This window comes from Panthera tigris, chromosome B2, assembly GCF_018350195.1.
Source record: "Panthera tigris isolate Pti1 chromosome B2, P.tigris_Pti1_mat1.1, whole genome shotgun sequence".
NCBI lineage: Eukaryota > Metazoa > Chordata > Mammalia > Carnivora > Felidae > Panthera > Panthera tigris.
Window position 1 is genome coordinate 12,791,468 of NC_056664.1, and position 19,486 is coordinate 12,810,953.

The 19,486-nt window shown below is 49.6% G+C and overlaps 1 protein-coding gene across 3 annotated transcripts in view; it reads right to left on the reverse strand.

Annotated features, from left to right (window-relative positions):
• The window catches only part of GMPR (guanosine monophosphate reductase), a 52,239-nt gene that overhangs the window by 21,396 nt on the left and 11,357 nt on the right, over window positions 1-19,486 (reverse strand). For all 3 annotated transcript variants that reach the window (XM_042985674.1, XM_007089756.2, XM_042985673.1), the window contains exons 3-6: window positions 19,127-19,210; window positions 16,086-16,259; window positions 6,299-6,380; window positions 2,668-2,774 (exon numbers count right to left, since the gene is read on the reverse strand). In XM_042985674.1, coding sequence (XP_042841608.1) covers window positions 2,668-2,774; window positions 6,299-6,380; window positions 16,086-16,259; window positions 19,127-19,210 — 447 coding nt within the window. The remainder of the gene's footprint in view (window positions 1-2,667; window positions 2,775-6,298; window positions 6,381-16,085; window positions 16,260-19,126; window positions 19,211-19,486) is intronic.

Genomic DNA, 19,486 nt, shown 5'->3' on the forward strand with positions numbered 1-19,486 from the left:
AGCAGGTGTGAAGTTTCCAGAAGGACACAAGTATGGGGAACTCAGAACACGTTCATAGCAGAACCATTCATTGGACATTCACTGACCTTGGAAATGGTGGCCATTCAAGAAATATATATGATACGGGGTCCATAAAAGTTTATTGATTTCTGAGAGAGAGAGAGAGAGAGAGAGTCAGAGTACGAGTGGGGGAGGGCAGAGAGAGAGGGAGACACAGAACCCGAAGCAGGCTCCGGGCTCTGAGCTGTCAGCACAGAGCCTGATGTGGGGCTCGAACTCATGACCCGTGAGATCATGACCTGAGCTGAAGCTGGATGCTCAACTAACTGGACCACCCAGGTGCCCCTGGGGTCCGTATTTTGATGAAGACTCTTAATGGTGAAAATTATCATGTAATAGAGATTCATGACTAAATTTCACATGGTGCTTTTGTGGCCAACTTCTGAAGAGTCGAATTTGCTAAGATGGGGTCCAGAGATATCTTTTTAAGAAAGCTTCTGTGGTGACTCTCACGTAGCCAGCCCAAAACAAGGCCAAAGTGGGGACCTAAGGACCACTGTCCTATGTCATACTGGAGACTGACGCAGTTTGAGGATCTCAGGGAGCTGGATCACCGCATTCAGCAAAGGGTTTTACGTCACAGTGAACGGGTGTTCATCTGGGCCCCGGGACAAGCGCTCAGGGAAGGGGTAATGAATGGAGGTCCTTACAACTGTCAGCAACCAATAAACCTTCTGTCATTTATTCCACATAGTAGATGTTCCATAAAAACTTGCTGATTGGATGGATGGATAAAAAACTCGCACGAAGAATTAGGAGGAGGACAGGAAGTCTGCACTGGATTGCAAGGTAAGGACAGGACCCCAGCTCCGGGGAAGCAACAGCGACAGCAACCCAATTGCCACGGTGAGGCTCGACACGAGGGAGTATGCACGTAGGGGTTTTTAAAGAGTATTGTTATGTCCCCAAAGCAAGTCCAGAAATCAAACATCAACATGCCGAAGTGCTGAGCTGAAACCAACACGACATCATTCTGCAGGGATATGTAATTTGTTTGATGCATTTGTGTGTTGTTTTTAAATCACCTATCAATTATTTAACGTGGGAGCCCAGCTTAGCAACCGAACGGTGAAAAGAGTCAACAGTGTTACAGGACCACTAAAATCATGCCACTAATTCAGAATTTGTAAAGAAAATTATACATATGTAATTTTTATGAACGTAAATGCAAAATAAACATGTTACATATATAAAACACGCACATAAGTGGAATATGTACCTAACTGTATATAATGTAATGAATGTATACTAAGGGAACATGTATTTTTATATTTACATTATATATTCTCGATTATATATTTAATTATATAGTAATTATACATTACGTATATTTTTATGTAAGTACGTAATATATTTTATACGTTTATATTTATTTTATACACACATACAAATTTATACGTGTGTGTATATACACGTATTTATAAAAACATCCACATAAGTGGAAGCTGTGGTTGTCTTTCAGACTATATCCCACATGTTGTCCTGTTCCGAGCATCTTTTTTTTTTTATTTTTTTTAATGTTTGTTTATTTTTGAGGGACAGAGTGGGGAAGGGGCAGAGGGAAACGGAGACAGAATCTGGAGCAGCCTCCAGGCTCTGAGCAAGTGTCAGCACAGAGCCCGACGCGGGGCTCGAACTCACAAACTGCGAGATCATGACCTGAGCCCATGTCGGACGCTTAACCGACTGAGCCACCCAGGCGCCCCTCGAGCATCTTATCTGGAAGGGAAGAGCAGGGGACCGTCTCTGTGACTGTCTGCATGGCAGTCACCACAGCTGTAAAGGTAGTGTAGCACCACGGCTGAGGTGAGGACAGATTTTAACTCGGCATTCATTCACTCACTCCATCCTTGATGTTTAGAGGCTGAGCACCACGCCGCAGTCCTTCCGGGAGCTTCCTGGAAGAGCTGCTAGATCACGCTCCCTGCCTCCCCTCACCCCTTCCCGTCTTTTCTGAGCCCACGGAAATGTAACTTCTGCCCCCACCAAGCCACTGCATCGGCCCTCACTCCGGTGACCTGTCACTGGCAGCATTTCACAGCACTGCAGGTGGGACTAACATGAAGTCGTCCCGGAGGAGGGTGCGTCCCTAATCCAACACGACTGGAGTCCTCCCACAAAGGGGAAACGTGGACACACGCACGCACACGGGGCACACGCCACAGGAACACGAGGCTGTGGTGCCACCAGCCGAGAAACCAAGAAGCTCCAGAGGCCAGGAACAGAGGCTCCCCCACGGCCCTCGTGACCCCGCGGATACCTCGATCTCAGACCTCTGGCCTCCCCAACGGGGAGACGGGGAGTTTGTCTCTCGTTTGATCCACCCAGGTTGGGGTGCTTTGTGGCCAACTAATTTGCGGCCCCCTCGTTCTCTCAAAGCTCCCCGCGTAGCCCCCATCCTGCTGCCTACGGCCTTGAGTTGTTAGTGACTAATGTGCCTGGGGAGCAGGGCCTGGGTCTCCGCCAGATGTCACCGCTGTGACCAAGGTGCCCGGCTCACTGCCAAGCCCACGGGATGCCAAGTGGGTGAAGGGCCAAGGAGCAGGGGCCTCCCCGAAGCCCCGAGGTGTTCCCACGTCCACCCCCCCTGCCCCGCCGGGCACTTACGGAGATGATGTGCCCCTTCAGGCCGTGGGCGGAGTCTGCACACTCGATCACGGCACTCAGTTGGGGGTAGCCCACCCCGGTCTTGGTGCGGGTGGTACACACAGAGCCTGGATGGTGGGAGAAGCGGGGCCCAAAGAGAGACGGTTAAGAACGAGCCTCCAACTCCGGCAGTGCCGGCGGGGAGGGGGTGGGGGTGAACTTTCTTTCCGTGGAGGCGGGGCGGGTGGTTAGAACCACACCATCTGGCCTCGTCCCTTCCGGTCCTCACCGCCGTCAACTGCGGCTGCCCGGGACGCCCTCTCCCCACACCCTGTCGCTGTCACTCACCTGTGCCATCAGCCCCCACCGCATGGCCACACAGACCGTCCCTGTGTACGCTCCGTCCCTTCCCATGTCCCTCACTTCCCCTCACAGCCACAGTATACTTCCAGGGACGCCTCGGTCTCCTCCCATGGCCTCTCTACCTGCACTGTTGGTCAATCTCTAACTTCTCCGAGCCTCACAGCCTCGCCTACGAAATCGGCAGCCTGAGGTTGCAATGGGGATGCCACGGGGCCCGTGGGGCTAGCAGGCAGCCCTGGAGAAGAGGGAGCCGCACCCACCCCATTCCTGCACCCTCTCCCACCCAGGTCTGTCGACCGGCCCCGGCCTCTTGGGCTCTGCGATGGCCCACCCTGTCCAGAGCCCCCGTCCAGCCTGGGCTGTGGCGTCCGCTTCCGTGTCGGGAAGCCTCCTGAAGCCCTCTGCCCCCTTTGACCTCTGCCCTCTGCCTTTCCCACGGTCAACCCCAGTCCTGGCTGACCGGTCAGCCGGGTATTATCCAGCTATGTCCAGGCCGAGTCATGCCAAGAGCACCACCATCTCAAGCACACGTACCCCTGCTCAAGTCCCGTCCCTCCCTCCCAACAACTTAGCACCCCCTACACCCCAAGATCACCCGGACTGAACTCCCGAATGTCCACCTGCCGCCCTCCCCTGCCACCTCTCCGTCCCTCCTGCTCCCCACACGCCGGCCACGCCGGCCTTCCAGCCTCTCCGGCAGAACGAGTTTCTCCCCACCTCGGGGATCCTCTGTACTCGATGTTCTCTCTGTCCAGCACTCCCTGTGAACCAAGCCCCCGGTCCTGCCAGCCCTTCTCATCTTTCAGGCTTCATCTTAAATGTCACCACCTCAGGGGAGTTGTTGTTCTGACAGGGCACTCGCTTCACAAGAAGCATTTACATAATTATTTGTGTAAGAATGCAGGGGATCTGTTTTCTCTGCTGGACGGTAAGCTCCGTGGATATTCATTGTTGCAGATCCAGCGCTGAGAACAGAGCCTTGTACATAGCAAGGGGGCTATAAATAGTCGCCGAAAGAATGCGTGAACTTCAGATAGATGAGTCACCCGCATGCTTCACAGCTCAGTGGACGGGGCTTGAACTCCACTGCCGTCACGCTTGGGGACAAGGTGCCTAGAACGCCTTCCTCCTGTCTTGACTCTCCACCACCACCAGTGCCTTCATGCACGCTCCCCCCCTCCCCAAATCTCTCCCGGCATCCTCAAGGACAGGATCAGACAGAGAACTGTGTTTATACTTCCAGGACTGGATTCAGCAAGAAAACCAGAGGCGCGGGGGGTCCCCCTTTCCTCCTGCACCCACCCAGCCGCAGGGCAGAATACATCCCTTGACGTCTATCCTTAGAACAGGTGCTGCCGCAATCCCGCAGCCAGTGAGCTCTTCTCCCCACCAGGCACACGCTGCCCCAGCTACCAGCCCTGCATTGTGCAAGGCAGAATTCATTTCATAATTTCTGCTTCATAACTGGCTTCTCGCCTTCTCTCCCGCTCCACTGCTAGATCCTTGCAGGAAGGCAGGGACGTGCTGCAGGGGCCCAGAGCTCCGCCCATGTGAGAGACCTACAGAGGGTAGGCCGATCACCTTTCTTGGAAATGGCCATCAAACAAGGCGTGGGAATGGTCTTGATTAATGCTCAGGTCAAAAGGAGAAGCTGGATATATGTTTCTCCTCCCAGGTACACGGCCAGGGTGCTCATTGTTAATGCTGTCATTCGCTTAGAGAAAACCCAGTGTTTTTACGCTAAAGAATTCATGAAATTGAACAATCATCTGCAACGAATTTAAAGAAGCCATTCTGGAAAAGCTCCCTACTCTGTTCAGAGAGTCCTTTCTGCTTTTATAGACAGCCCTGCCAGGGCTGGGAGGGCGGGGAGGGCGGCCCACACAGGGATAACGGAAAGACAGTAAATCTTCTGGGGAAACAGCATGTATACACAGAGGATGTGCATGAAGGAAACAAGTGCAGCTGAATGCCCAAGATTACATCAAAAAAGGCTCTTTGAGAGCCGAGTGGACTTCTCACACACCTTCATATCCTGGACAGCACCTGCCCAGCACAATGGCGGCTAGCACACATCCGGGAATACGTATTTCTGATTAAGCAGGTGACTGGTGAGTGCCCTGGGCTACTGGGAACCAATTCTATCATTAGCCCAGTCTATGACATCCTAAGTGGGGAGCTCCTTATAAGTAAGAACTGGGTCTTATCCTCTTTGACTTTTCAATGACCAACACTCAGTAAAGACCAAAGGTGCTTTCCTCTTGCTCAGAAGACGTTGTTAATTGGCTTGTGTGGCACCATCAAATGTTGACCATTTTCCTGTACGTTAAACACTCAAGTACTTTGATGAGCCTACAAGACTCTTCATACACATCCTGTTCCCGCAAGGCTGTAACTGTGCCAAGTCACAACCCAACGATGTCTTCTGTGAGTTCCCACACTCTTCTCGCTTTGCTTTATGGTTTGTTTCCTTTTTGGGTAGTGTTTGTTTGAATGGGTGATATTTTTTAAAAAATCTTTGCTATTTTTTATTCCCAGCTGAAAATGTATATCTTCTTTCCTTCTCTCCAATGTTAGTGTTTGTTTAGGAATGGATGTGCAAGGAAGAATATGAAAACATGAAAGTTCATGTTCATGCATAGCCAAAGGGGAAGGTGAACACCAACTGGCCCCAAGAGAAAATGGCGCCACCCAATAGAAGGACAGAAAGGCTCTGCCTTGTTCCTCCACTCAAGATGCCAATGGGTGGTTCTAGGAGAAAATGCCTAAGAGAATATGGGAAAAATCCAAAATGCATTATGTATCAGGTGAGGAGCCGGGAGTAGTAACCGACCGGGCCATGGGTCAAGTTCAAATGTGGCCTCAGAGCTGCATGCCTACTATGTGCAATGTCTGGGGTCCCTCAGACCTTCATATAAACTGGAGGCGTTCATGTCCATTAACCGTCCCCACGATTCTTCGCCCCCTCACCTTCCTCCTCAAGGAATATAGGATCATTAACGAAATCTGCATCCTCTTCTTCCGCGTTAACGCTCTGAAACCAGGACCTCACGTTCAACCCACATCCCGGCTCCTTCGGGACGTTCCCCGGTGGCAGCCCAGTGACATTTCCTACAAGACCTTCTGGAAGCTCAACTTCCAAAAGTGGTGGGATACTTCCAGAAGCAATGTGCTTTGCCCTTGTGGCGGGGTCACCCACGGGCTCCCTTCTGGCCATCTCCGGTGTCCCCAAGCCCCCCATCCCAGTGCCCTGCACACAGCCTCTGCTGGCCTTCCCAGCAAGCCTTACCTGGTCCGACGCCCACTTTGATTATGTCTGCTCCAGAAAGAATAAGCTCTTCCACCATCTCCCCTGTCACCACGTTCCCGGCCTGAGACAGAAAAGCACACAGCCCGCAGTCACAAGCTACTCCTGGTGATACAAAGATGCGCGAATGAAGAACCCTGTACCTGGCCACACAGCTGCGCATGCCCCGAAGCCACAACGCCGCCTGGGGCCCCAAAGGGGGGGGGAGGGGAAACAATGGACTCAATTCCTGATTCTAGATGAAATCTCAAGTCGGCGGGAAGGGATGTTCCCGGGGTTCCCTTCTCTACTGACTAGGAACACAGACTCTCAACATGTCATACCACATTTGGGTTTGCTAACAGCAGGAGAAGGTACGCAAGCTGTCACGTTAGAACCACAAAAGACCCGAGATGATCCAGGTCAGAGCTTCTGAACGTGACCAGGGTGGACAAAACAAAATCTCACGGAGAACCCAAATGCATAAAATAAGCAAGGAAAGGCTCTTTCAGATGGTCATAATATTTGCTGTTGGGAATAACATGTTTTGGAGACCATAAAAACCCCTGAAGGACCTTTAAGGGGACCTTTTAGGGGCTCAGGCTTAGGAAACCCCGCGATCGTCTCACCGGCTCACGGATGGGAAAACGCCTGGGGGTCCGCCCCAAGGCCGGTGCTTCCCACCCGGATATGAAAGGGCAGATGAGACTTTAGTGACCACAGGCCTGGAGCATGCTCTGAATTCACATGAGGCCGCGGCCCCCAGAATAAACATGCACACCAGGACGCGGCGGAAGCTAAAAACCAGAAAGATGCATCTGGTTTGGACATTGTACAAGTTCTTTCACCGCAGGAGCCTGGGAGCACGAAAATAGCCCTTTTCATTACGACTCACTGCCCTGCGGATTCTTCAGCTGGTACACAGGATACTTGGCAAAATGCCTGACTGAATTTTCACAACTGTACAAAGTCTTATTTTGGGAAATGCATCCCCACTCATGTTACTCTTTTTTTTTTTTCTTTTTTTTTTTTTTTGCTTTGAAGCCCCGTGTCTTTTCAGTGAATTCATTCCCGGCAGTGGGGAGGGGGGGCGGGGAGCAGGTTTTCTTTTTTTAACCTAGACAGAGTGACTTTTAACTCTGTATAAAATATCTTGGAAAGGTTAATGAGGAAGGCTCAAAGCTGCTCTAATCCAACAACATCTGACAATGGAAAACGCTGGATGCTCCAGAAACAGGACCAGAGCATTGAGAATACCAGGTACAATAAGGGGGGGAGGGGGGGGGCATTGCACGTCACTGAGGGACAGAACCAGGTTCCCACAGACAACTGGGGAAAGGGATCTTCTGGAAACAAGATATAGATTAATGTTCACGCTTGTCCCCAAAACCAGCTTCCGACGGATTTAAGAGTTAAATTATAAGTGGAATCCTCCCAGATTTAGCATGCCTTGAATACCTGTAACAAGCATAAAAGTGAAAGATACATGTGTACCTACAGACACACACATTGCATACAATCGACAAAACTAAGAGGCAAATAACATAGCAGAGAAAAATAATACCTGTATGCATGACAAAGGGTGAACTAACATTATAAAAGCTCTCCCAAATCTTCAAAAAAAAAAAAAAAATGCTAACAGCTCACAGAACTGCCAAAGGACATTATTTATAAAATAAATAAATAAATAAATAAATAAATAAATAAATACATTAAAGTGGCCAATAAACACAGGGAAAGTGCTCACTCTCACGAAGAATCCAATTTAGATTCAGATGCCAGCGAGGTACTACCTTTCACTTAAAATATCAACGACTAAAAAAATAAAAAATAAAAAAAAAATATCAACAACTATAAACATTAAATACTAAGGAGGAAACAGACACCATCTTTCTCTGCTGGTGCAATGTCTACTTTAGTACAAGTTTTCCCGGAAAGCAATTGTCCATATAGAACAAATGCAAAACTACATACATCCTCTGATCTGATAAGCGTACTCCCAAAATTCTCTCCCAAGGGAATAATCATAGCTGACGTCAAAGATTTAACGACAAGGATGCATATTATTTATTTTTAACCGTACAAAGCTGCAAATCTACTACCCAAAATGGGAATAGTTCAACAACCTGGTGTTTTCCCACCTACATGATGTTTTTAAGGTTGGTTAGATGGCATTGGAAAATGCTTAACCGATTTCAGTACAATGTTAGGGGGAAGAAAAGGAAATAGTAAGATCTCAATTTTGTTAAAATCAACAGGGGCCCCTGGGTGGCTCAGTCAGTTAAGCGTCCGACTCTTGCTTTTGGCTCAGGTCATGATCTCATGGTTTGTGGGTTCAAGCCCCACATTGGGCTCTGCGCAAACAGAATGGAGCCTCCTTGGGATTCTCTCTCTCTTTCTCTCTCTCTCTCTGCCCCTCTTCTGCTCACGCTCACCCTCTCAAAATAAATAAATAACCATAAAAAACATACTGAAAAAAAAATAAACTTAAAAAAAAAAAGGAGGACAGGTGAGTTTCCACTTGCAGGTGCCAAAAGCTGGCCCATCAAATTGGAAACCAAGAAAGGCAAAACTAAGGGGAAAAGGAGAAAGGCAAAATCAGAAATGAAAATGACAACAAGGCACACTCTAGCCCAGGAATGGCCGCAGTCCCCGCCCAGGAAGCTGTGCATGGGGGTGACTCAGGGGTGATGCGGGGATGATGCAGGGGTGTGGCGCGGGCCAGGGTGATTAGCGAGGGTCCAGCCCACCGCCTACGTGCCACAGATAGCGTGACTGGACATGGCTGCATCCACAGCACATGTTCATCTCCTGGCACTCGAGACAAAGCACAGGTTCCGGACCTTCCCGGGGGGGTGGGCGGGGGAGGGGGCACCAAACCAGGCAGGCCATTGCCGCAAGGCACCTCTCTCCTAGGGGAGGCTGAGCACGTCCAGGACCCCACCCCTGCTCTGCCAGCAACCACCGCCCCTCCGGGTCAAGGAGAAGCATGGGGGCCCGGAGAAAAGCCTGCAAAAAGCAACAAGATTAGAGAGGTCCTCGGGCAAAAACCCAAACCAAGCCTGTTTTGCCCTAATGTTTCCAGCTTCCCTGCAGACCCAGAGATCTAAGGCAGCATGAGTTCAGAAAGACTTGGGGTAGACTAGGGCCCCACACTTAACCGAGTAACCAAGAAGTAACTCTGAGTTTCCCTTTATCCTGCTATGAAGCGGGACTAACCACACCCACTTGGTGCTGTCACGATAAGGTTTACAAAGAAAGTTCTATTCAATTCCTAGACAGAGCCCAGCTCTCAGTTGGTGCTCAGTAAAATGTTGGTCCCTCCACTTAAGAATGGTTTCTTAAAATATATAAATAAATAAACAAACAAACAAATAAAATAAAATAAAATAAAATACATTAAAATAAAATAAAATAAAATAAAATAAAATAAAATAAAATAAATTAAAATAAAATAAATTAAAATAAAATACATTAAAATAAAATAAAATAAAATAAAATACATTAAAATAAAATAAAATAAAATAAAGTAAAGTAAAATACATTAAAATAAAATAAAATAAATTAAAATAAAATAAATTAAAATAAAATAAAATAAATTAAAATAAAATTGGGGCGCCTGGGTGGCTCAGTCGGTTGAGCCTCCGACTTCAACTCAGGTCATGATCTCGCGGTCCGTGAGTTCGAGCCCCGCGTCGCGCTCTGGGCTGACGGCTCAGAGCCTGGAGCCTGTTTCAGATTCTGTGTCTCCCTCTCTCTCTGTCCCTCCCCCGTTCATGCTCTGTCTCTGTCTCAAAAATAAATAAACATTAAAAAAAAATAAAATAAATAAAATAAAATAAAATAAATAAAATAAAATAAAATAAAATAAAATAAGAATGGTTTCTGTATTGGGGTGCCTGGATGGCTCAGTCGGTTGAGTGTCCGACTCTTGACTTGCGCTCAGGTCATGATCTCAACAGTCATGAAATCGAGCCCTGTGTCAGGCTCTGCACTGACAGCCTGAAGCCTATTTGGGACTCTCTCTTTCTCCCCCTCCCCTATGCACGCTCTCTTTCTCTTTCTCTCTCTCTCTCTCTCTCTCTCTCTCAAAAATAAATAACATTAAAAAAAAAAAGAATGGTTTCTGTATATTGTTACTTTTTAAGACTTCAATGTGGTCAAATGTACATAACCTAAAATACTGTTTTTAGTTATTTTTAATTTTAGCTATTTTTAAGCAGACAATTCAGTGGCACTGAATACATTCACACTGCTGTGCAGACATCACCACCATCTGTTCCTACAACTTTTCATCATCCCAAACTGAAGGTGTGTACCTACTAGAAAATAACTTCTCGGGGCGCCTGGGTGGCTCCATCGATTAAGCGTCCGACTTCGGCTCAGGTCACGATCTCACGGTTCGTGAGTTCGAGCCCCGAGTCGGGCTCTGTGCTGACAGCTCGGAGCCTGGAACCTGCTTCCGGTTCTGGGTCTCCCTCTCTCTCTGCCCCAACCTACTCTCGTGCTCGCTCTCTCAAAAATAAACGTTAAAAAAATTTTTGAAATAAATAAGACAATAACTTCTCTACCCAGTTTTGACTGGCTCTTCTGAGGCCCTCTGCCAAGAAAAGTCCTTTCTCTAGGAGGAGATAAGGCAGGGGCCTGCAAAGAGCCGTAGGCCAGGTTTGGCCCATGGGGCCACGGCCTGCCAACTTCCCATAGAAGGTGATGGAATGCTGATGCCAGTACCTTCTCCCAAGCACTCGCACGTGTCTCTACACCTACCCGTGGAAGCAGGAATAGGAGACGCTACCAAGGCAATAACCATCTTTCACGGCACATTAAGCCGAGTTTGCTATGGGGCTCTCAGGCATCACCTGGATCCGAGGCCCTGCGTGGGCTTCCGCCACAGTTCCGGAAAGACGGCGAAAACAGGACATCCAGGCAACTCGGCCTGAGAGGTTATGGTCCGTCAGCCATGACCACTTCTCGTACTTCAACGAGTAAGGCTGCCCACGGCTGACAACCCGCAGGGAATTCTAAAGAGCGTCCGCCTCTTCGGGAAGAGGGACAGCTCAGGAGGTGACCGTGAGTGCCACCGTAAGAATGCAGACAGGTAACTGGGCCGCTGGCCATGCACAGAAACGAGGAGGCCGTGCCCACGGCTACCTGGGCACCGGTCAACGGTGGCTAACGTGGCATTGTCCCGGGGCGTGCAGCTAGGTCTCCAGTCTACTCTGAACGGGTCAGGTGTCACAGACCTACCTCCTCCGGACAAAGTCAGAAAGAGGCACCAGCACAAAAGCATTTTTCAGCGGGCTTGGTTTCCGGCGGGCAGTGTGGTACAACCGGAAGATCTCAGGTCCCGGAGGCAGGCCGCTTGGCTCTGGACCCCGGGCTCACCTTGCGCTGGCTGTGAGATCCTCAGAAAGTTCCCTAAGCTCTCTGAAATGGAGTTTCACGTCAGTAAGAGCAGGTGCTCGTAACCATGCTCCAAGATTTGACAGGATTCCAAGAGCGGGTCTCATCCACACTCAGTGCCTTTTTCTACAGCACCCGGTAGGCATCATTCTCTTTCCTCTCTGGAAGCCACCGGGCAAATAAATGGCTCTAGGACTTACCACACCGTTCTAACAGCCAGCACTTCTACAGGACCCTTCTCTGCCAAAGTGTTCTAAAAATCCCTGCTTTTTCCCTCCTTACAAGTGGCAGGGAGTGCCTTAGCTGAAAGGCAAGGAAAAGGGGTGTGCACATAAATCCGGAATGCACAGGAAACAGGGAGCAACAGATAAGCCCTTGCTCTGAATGCACACATCCTGAACTGCCAGCTGCTACCAAGACCATTTCTTTTCTTTTTTTTTTTTTATCTTTATTTATTTATTTTGAGAGAGGGAGAGTGCAAGCAGGGGAGGGGCAGAGAAAGAGAGAGAGAGGGAGGGAGAATCCCAAGCAGGCTCTGTGCTGTGAGCACAAAGCCTGACATGGGGCTCGATCTCACAAAGGGTGAGATCATGACCTGAGCTGAAATCAAGAGTCAGACCCTTAACCGACTGAGCCGTCCAGGCGCCCCTACCAAGACCATTTCTTCTTCGTTTCTTTTTTAATCTTTGTTTTGAGAGAGAGAGAGCACAAGCAGGGGAGGGGCAGAGACAGAGGCAGAGAGAATTCCAAACAGGCTCCGTGCTATGAGTGCACAGCCCAACACGGGGCTCGCTCTCATGAAGTGTCGTGACCTGAGCTGAAGTCAAGAGTCGGACACTTAACCAACCGAGCCACCCAGGCACCCCTACCAAGAACCGTTTCTGAGTACCTCTTCTGTTCACCGCATTGGGACGATCATAATGACGCTCAGCATCCATATTATAGACCCTTCAGTTCCAAAACCTTGGACAAATGGTAATGCGTCCAAAAGCCATGAGAGAAATTACACTTCCCCAAACCAAGGGTGTTAAGAGTCCTGGAGGTTTCCAAATGAATGGCAGATTTCAAGGGTCAGTGCGAGCAAAGAAGGCCTCAGAAATAACCATCTACCTTGCCAACGTCCCCCGTTCATTGCTGGGGAAACCAACAAGAACAATAAAAACACATCCCAGAGCCAACCGGCAGATGCTAAAGGGGCACTTGCTTGTGGCGGGTGCCCACAGGGCCGTGGGAACTCTGCGCCAGTCTCTCCCCCCCAGCCTCATCCCCATAGCAACCCTGGGGCTCTGTACTCATGACACTGCCCCTTGCCTTGTATTAGCAGCCTCCCTCCTCCTGCACGGCCCCTGTCCCCTTGTCTGCAACCCTGAGGGCTGGAACACGGTCTCTCTGGGCTCTACAGCAGGCAGCTTGCCTCGGCTGTCGGCAGGGCCAGCTGTGAGCTAAAACTCATAGCCCACTGGAGCACAGGATAGAAAGCTCTCGGGCTCCAACTGATTTATTTGTTTTTTTAATGTTTATTTATTTTCGACAGAGAGAGAGAGACAGAGACAGAGTGCGGGCAGGGGAGGGGCAGAGAGAGAGAGAGAGAGAGGGAGGGAGACACAGAATCTGAAGGAGGCTCCAGGCTCCGAACCACCAACACAGAGCCCGACATGGGGCTCGAACTCAAGAACCTTGAGATCGTGAGCCGAGCCGAAGTCGGACACTTAACTGACCAAGCCACCCAGGAGCCCCCAACTGATTTCTGCAATCACTTATCCTTTTGAAAGAAGGGGCACATGTTTTCTCTGCCTTCTTAAAACAAAAACGAATAATCTTCCCATCCCACCTTCCGTTTTCTTCCCTATCAACCTTCCACGTCTACCTCAGTGCTCAGGGCATATGCCCCCAACGGTCCTCAAAACCGACAAACAACTGTGTGTGAACCCCACGCCGTGTGACCCCCTCCGTCATTCTCCGGCTGTTATTATCCTCGACCTCCTTTCTGTCGGTGCAGAAAATGAGACTCAGAAGGTGAGGTGACTTCCCCAGGGTGGCTGAGCTCCCACCAACTCCAGGGGCACTCAGTTAGCGATTCTCAGGGTGTTACAACCGGCGGCAAAGTAGAGCAAGGGGGAGGGGCAAGGGAGACGTGTGGGAGACAGAATTACGGATTTGTTCCAGCAGGAACAGCATACCTGCCCTGCCGCTTCCATAAAACCATGCGGCTGCGTCTCCATATGCTACGGAGCAAAAGACGACACAAGAGCCATGCGGGCAGGGTTACCGCTTACACAAGGGGCAAAACCAGGCACGATTAAACAGTGTTAAGAAGAGATCAATGGTGGTGAGACCAGAGACATGCAAGGAAGGAAGAGATCACTAGAGTCCGGGGGGGTGGGGACAACCCTCTTGGGTGGGAGTAGGGGCTTCCGGGCGTAGGTTCAGTGGAAGGCTTGCTTAGGCTAGGACTATTTATGAAACACTCAGGTTCTAAGCACTTTTCTGTAGGTATGTCATATTTCACAATTTAAGGCAAGGACTACTAAAGACAAAGAAAGGGGAACCACTGAGTCGCCTTACTAAATCCGTGTCATTTCTCATGCCTGACCCTTCGGAACTCTCCTGCCAGTGGAGGTGAAGGACGACGTCCCAGGTTTATCAGTCGCTTCTATCCCCAGCGCAACTGACACTGGAGGTGACCTGGAAAGATCTGGAACGATCTAGACCACACCACCACCTCAAAGCAGAAACCTAAGGAATGCCTGATCTTCTTCTCTCCACAAGGAATGAACAAAGCTCTCCTCAACACATATTTGTCACGCTCTTTCTCCTGCCACGCAGGCAGTGTTTCACAGAATCTACATTTACTACCCCATACTGTTTAGGGCTACCAGGTCTCAGCTGAAGGGCTGGGGCTTCCGCAGTCCCGGGAGTCCAGCCTTCTACTCGCTCTTGCGTGAGCAAAAGTTACCACCGATGGCTGTCACCACAGAAGAGCCTCAGAACACCAGATATTAGACACCAACAGACCCGGCTTCAAACCCCAGCTTAGCTGTTCCACATTGGTATGACCTTGTGAAAACTCCAAGTGTATGAGCAGATCAGAGCCTAAGATTCCTCATCTGGGCTACATCTGGGATAGCAGTTCCCACTCTTAAACAGAAGAGAAAGAACAGATGTGAACTTTCTAAAACCTACTAGGTATTCAATAAGCAGTATTACCGTTATGGAAGAAAGCAATGACACCGCAGCACGATTAGGGAGGGTAAAATGAATTTTTCAGTCTCCCACCCAACTTCTCCTACTGTACTGCTGATCGACCTTGAGGCAACTCTTGATTATTTCTTCTCCTGTAATTGGAAAGCATGAAAATACACACTCAAAAATCCTTGTAAATTCTTAACAGATTTAACTCCACTAACAGAAATTATTCCTGGGTGCCAACTTCCTTACAATGCCGAGATACGAGGAGAAATAAAATTCAGAGTTTAAAACAACAGAGACACAGGGAAATTACCTAGTGGCCACTCTGTAATCGTCATGTTACCTAAGACAGTAAAGACACACACAATTACGACACAGATTTTCCAAAAGCCCAATTTTAACTCAAGAGCCTCCGGTCCCTTTTTCGGTCAATCCACCTTTGCCGGCAACCACAAACACACTTTCTGACCAGCGAAGGTGCTCCTAATTAGGAAGGGACACAAAAGACAGGCAAAGTCAAGAATAAGGGTCGTAGACAAAGCAATACTCCAACTGGCTGGCTACTGTTCCCATGAGGCACTTCAATTGCTCTGGTAGAATTTTCCACTGAAAAATTGGGAGAGGGGTACAGATGACCTAAAAAGGTTGCAACCTAACCCCACGTTCATTGTTTTCATTTTTTTTTTTAATGTTATTTAGAGAAAGAGAGTGAGAAAGAGAGAGCATGCCCACGCAAGCAAGGAAGGGGAGAGAGAGAGGGACAGAGAGACGCTTAAGCAGGCTCCGGACTGTTAGTGTGGAGCCTGATGCGGGGCTCGAGCTCACGAACCACGAGATCACGGCCTGAGCTAAAATCAAGAGTCGGACGCTTCACCGACTGAGCCGCTCAGGCACCTCTCATTGTTCTCATTTTTTAAAAATAAACTCCTTAAGTAAAGAGGGTCACAGAGACCTTTGTTCAAGGGGCACACACGGTAAGAAACACTTGATAACATTTAGCAGAGATAAAAAGCCAACACCCTGTAACGCTGATCTGGATTTTACTTTTTATGGGGAGCCAGTCTACAGACCTTCCATCGCCGCTGCCTCTTCGTGAGGATTCTCCACTCGTCTCCACAAGAAAGCACCCCCCCCCGCCCCGCACACAGAGCAAGCCTCTCTCTGCTCCCCCACCCGGAGAGCCCTCCACCATACCTACCATGATAGTGTGTTCTGGAAATCTGGCACGCACCAGCTTCACGAATTCCACAAAATGTTCTGAGTACCCGTTGGCCACGTCCAGGCAGATAAACTTGACCTGTGGCACGGCTTCCAAGATGCTGCTCATCTTTTCCAGGTCGCTCTTCCCGCTGCCCGAACTCACGGCTACGTGCTGTGGGACACGTGAGAAGCGCAAGGCCTGAGGAGTAAGTAACATTCAAAGGCAGACCCTGCCCCCCACCCCCCCCCCACTTGCCCATGCTGAGGACAGTGCAGCGACTCTTTGAGGTGTACCCAGGTCAAATACACACACGGCAGATCTGCTCAAGAAACACAACAGCAGGGGCGCCTGGGTGGCTCAGTCGGCTGGGCGTACGACTTCGGCTCAGGTCATTATCTCCCGGTTGGTGAGTTCGAGCCCCGCCTCAGGCTCTGTGCTGACCGCTCAGAGCCCGGAGCCTGCTTCGGATTCTGTGTCTCCCTCTCTCTCTGCCCCTCCCCTGATCATGCTCAGTCTCTCCCTCTCAATAATGAATAAATGTTTCAAAAAAAGAAAAAAAGAAACACAACAGCAGAGGTAAGGGAGACTCGCGATCCATTCATTAGGTTAACTACACTTTGCTTGAGTTACCTTCCCCCCGTTAAAGTGCATATACCCTTAACTTTGAACCTCGGCCACAGAATCTTCCAGTAAGTACATTTTTTTTTAAATGTTTATTTTTGAGAGAGAAAGCGCCAGTGGGGGAGAAGCACAGACAGAGGGGGGCAGAGGATCCAAAGCAGGCTCCGCGCCTACAGCAGAGAGCCTGATTCGGGGCTCAAACTCACGAACTGCGAGATCACGGTCTGAGCTGAGATCAAAGTCGGGCGCCCACCCTACTGAGCCACCCAGGCGCCCCTCCGGTAACTACATTTCTAATTATTCAGGAAACCTAGTCCTTGGCTTTTCCTTGGTTTCTTCAAGCCGTGTGGAACTCTGAACCGTGGAGCTGCTGGTGTGAACTCTCTTCTAGGAGATGAGGAGAAGCAGAAGACTAAGACGTGGCCAGTCAACACAGGCTTCCTCCTGCTAAAGCTGCGGCCGTCACTGAGCATCTTGTATAGCAAGCAGGAGGGAGGGGAAGGTGTCTCAAACTCCTCTGACAGAACTCCTTCCTCTCTCTTTTTCTCAAGTTTACATATTTATTCTTGGGGGGGGGGGGGAGGGAGGGGCAGACAGATGAAGAGAGAGAATCCCAAGCAGGCTCTACGCTGCCAGCCCAGAGCCCAACGTGGGGCTCGAACTCGCAAACCGTGAGATCACCTGAGCCGACGTTGGACACTTTCCCCACTGAGCCACCCAGGCGCCCCAACCTTCTTATTTTCATTTTTACTCCCAATACGATAATTTCACAAGATGCAAGTCGTAACCTACACAAAGAGCTCCAAGACTCGGGGTTCCTATTAAAAGGGAAAAACATCCAAACGGTGCAAGAACCCATGAGCCTAAAATGATCCTTCCCAGCCGCACCTGTCCCTGTTCACATCTGGAGCCCCTCGGGGAACACCCTCTTCTACAACTTCTACAACTTCTACAGCACCGACGCTCTCCAACCCACCCCCCTGCTCCTATGAAAATCTGCTCCTTGGGGAAAAAAAAAAAAATTGTTTTTAGTCATTTATGCCTTAGTACCACTAAGCCACGGGATTGTGCCCGGAGTCGGCATCTCTCCTTTTATATTTTATGTCACTTCTCTAAAGCCAGAAGTCACAGATGGGGGACCTATCTGAATATCCTTTGTGGCTCCCCCCAAATCCCAACAATGTAGTGACAACCCAGATACTGAGCGTAAACAGCCCGGTCACTCGATACGTGTGTATTCTCGTTCTCTGCGTCGACACCCGTTTCCACTGCTCCCGCTGACATTCTGACCAGCTCTGGCCCCATCCATCCCTCCCGCGAGAGCAAGGCTACCTTTCCCATTTTCCCTTTCGTTGCTGTTAAAGTCTGGCAAGTGAAACTCAACATTGGTTCATTTGTCTCCGTGTCACCGAGCATTTGACATTTTCCCCTTTTCAATTCGCCTTTTAATTTGGTGGTGGTGGGGGGGCACGGAGGCAGAGTAGGAAGTCAAACGATCACAGTTGGTCACGAAGGTCAGGGTGCCAGCTTAGAACACGTTGCCAGAAACTCCCATACAGGAGTCAGAGGTATGACCAACAACAAAAAAAATCATTGCTCTCCGAACTCCTTACAGAGAAGGGAAGAAGGTGGCACAATTATAATTCATTCAAACACAACGTGGGGGAAAAAAATGAAAAGATCTGGCAGCAAGCCAGAATTATTGTATCGCCCAAACCACCTTCTCGCGAACCCACATCTCCATGCAGCACAGCCGGGGACGGGAAAAAGAGAGCAGCGTAATAAGCTCAAAAGCAGCACCGTATGAAGTCATTTTCCAATCACACATGATCTGATCACAGGGGAGAGCGACTCCAATGCCAAGAGACTTCTCTGCTGGCACTGGCTCGGGATGTGCCGGGTGCCAAGTCAGGTGCGTTACATAATAATAGGGATTTTCCTTATTTTCAAACTGCCTTTTTTTTTTTAATAACAGCTTTATTGAGATATAATTACACACCTCACAGCTCACCCCGTTAGAGAGTGCAGTCCAAGAGTTTCTGGCACATTCAGAGTCACGCATCCGCCCTCACGATTTTAAAACACGTGTCACCCCAGAACCTCGGTCGCTCCCACACGCTTTAGCCCTCACCCTCAAATTCCCGCCCCCCGCCCGCCTTAGGCAACCACCAAAATCTACTTTGTCTCTGTAGGCTGGCCTGGTTTGCCATTTCATGTAAACAGACACAGATTTTCGTGCCCGGCTTTTTCCCTCGGCGGAATGTTCTGGAGGTTCAGGGGCCCACTACCGCCTCTCCCCAGAGCTCTAAGGACTCCGCATGTCTGTCTGCAGGTCAAATCCTCTCGACTACCCTGAAGTCTGTCTCCCCACCCCCTGCAAGCAGTGGAATGAATTTATAACCAGGGTGTAGTCTTACCGGCAGACATTCTGGGTGATTAGCAGCAAAGAGCTTCCATTCATCCAGGGCGTAGTGCTTATGAATTGCCGTAAACATGGAGTGCTAGGGAACAAAACAGCACCATCAGCGCAAGAAGTCAAATGAGTCAGCTCTCCTGCCTCCGTGTGGCAGGGGTGACCCCACAACACAGAAGCATTAGGCGTTCCTGACGTTCACGCCCGATTTGCTTTAAATATGCTAAGAGCCAAAAACAGACAAGGTGTGACCAGTGAAATCACAAAACCGCGTTTTCCATTCTAATCCGATGGGACAACACTGCCTTCCGGACTCAGGAGGCCCTGCCCGGAGGCCGGGGAGGGAGGGAAAGGGAAGAGTTCT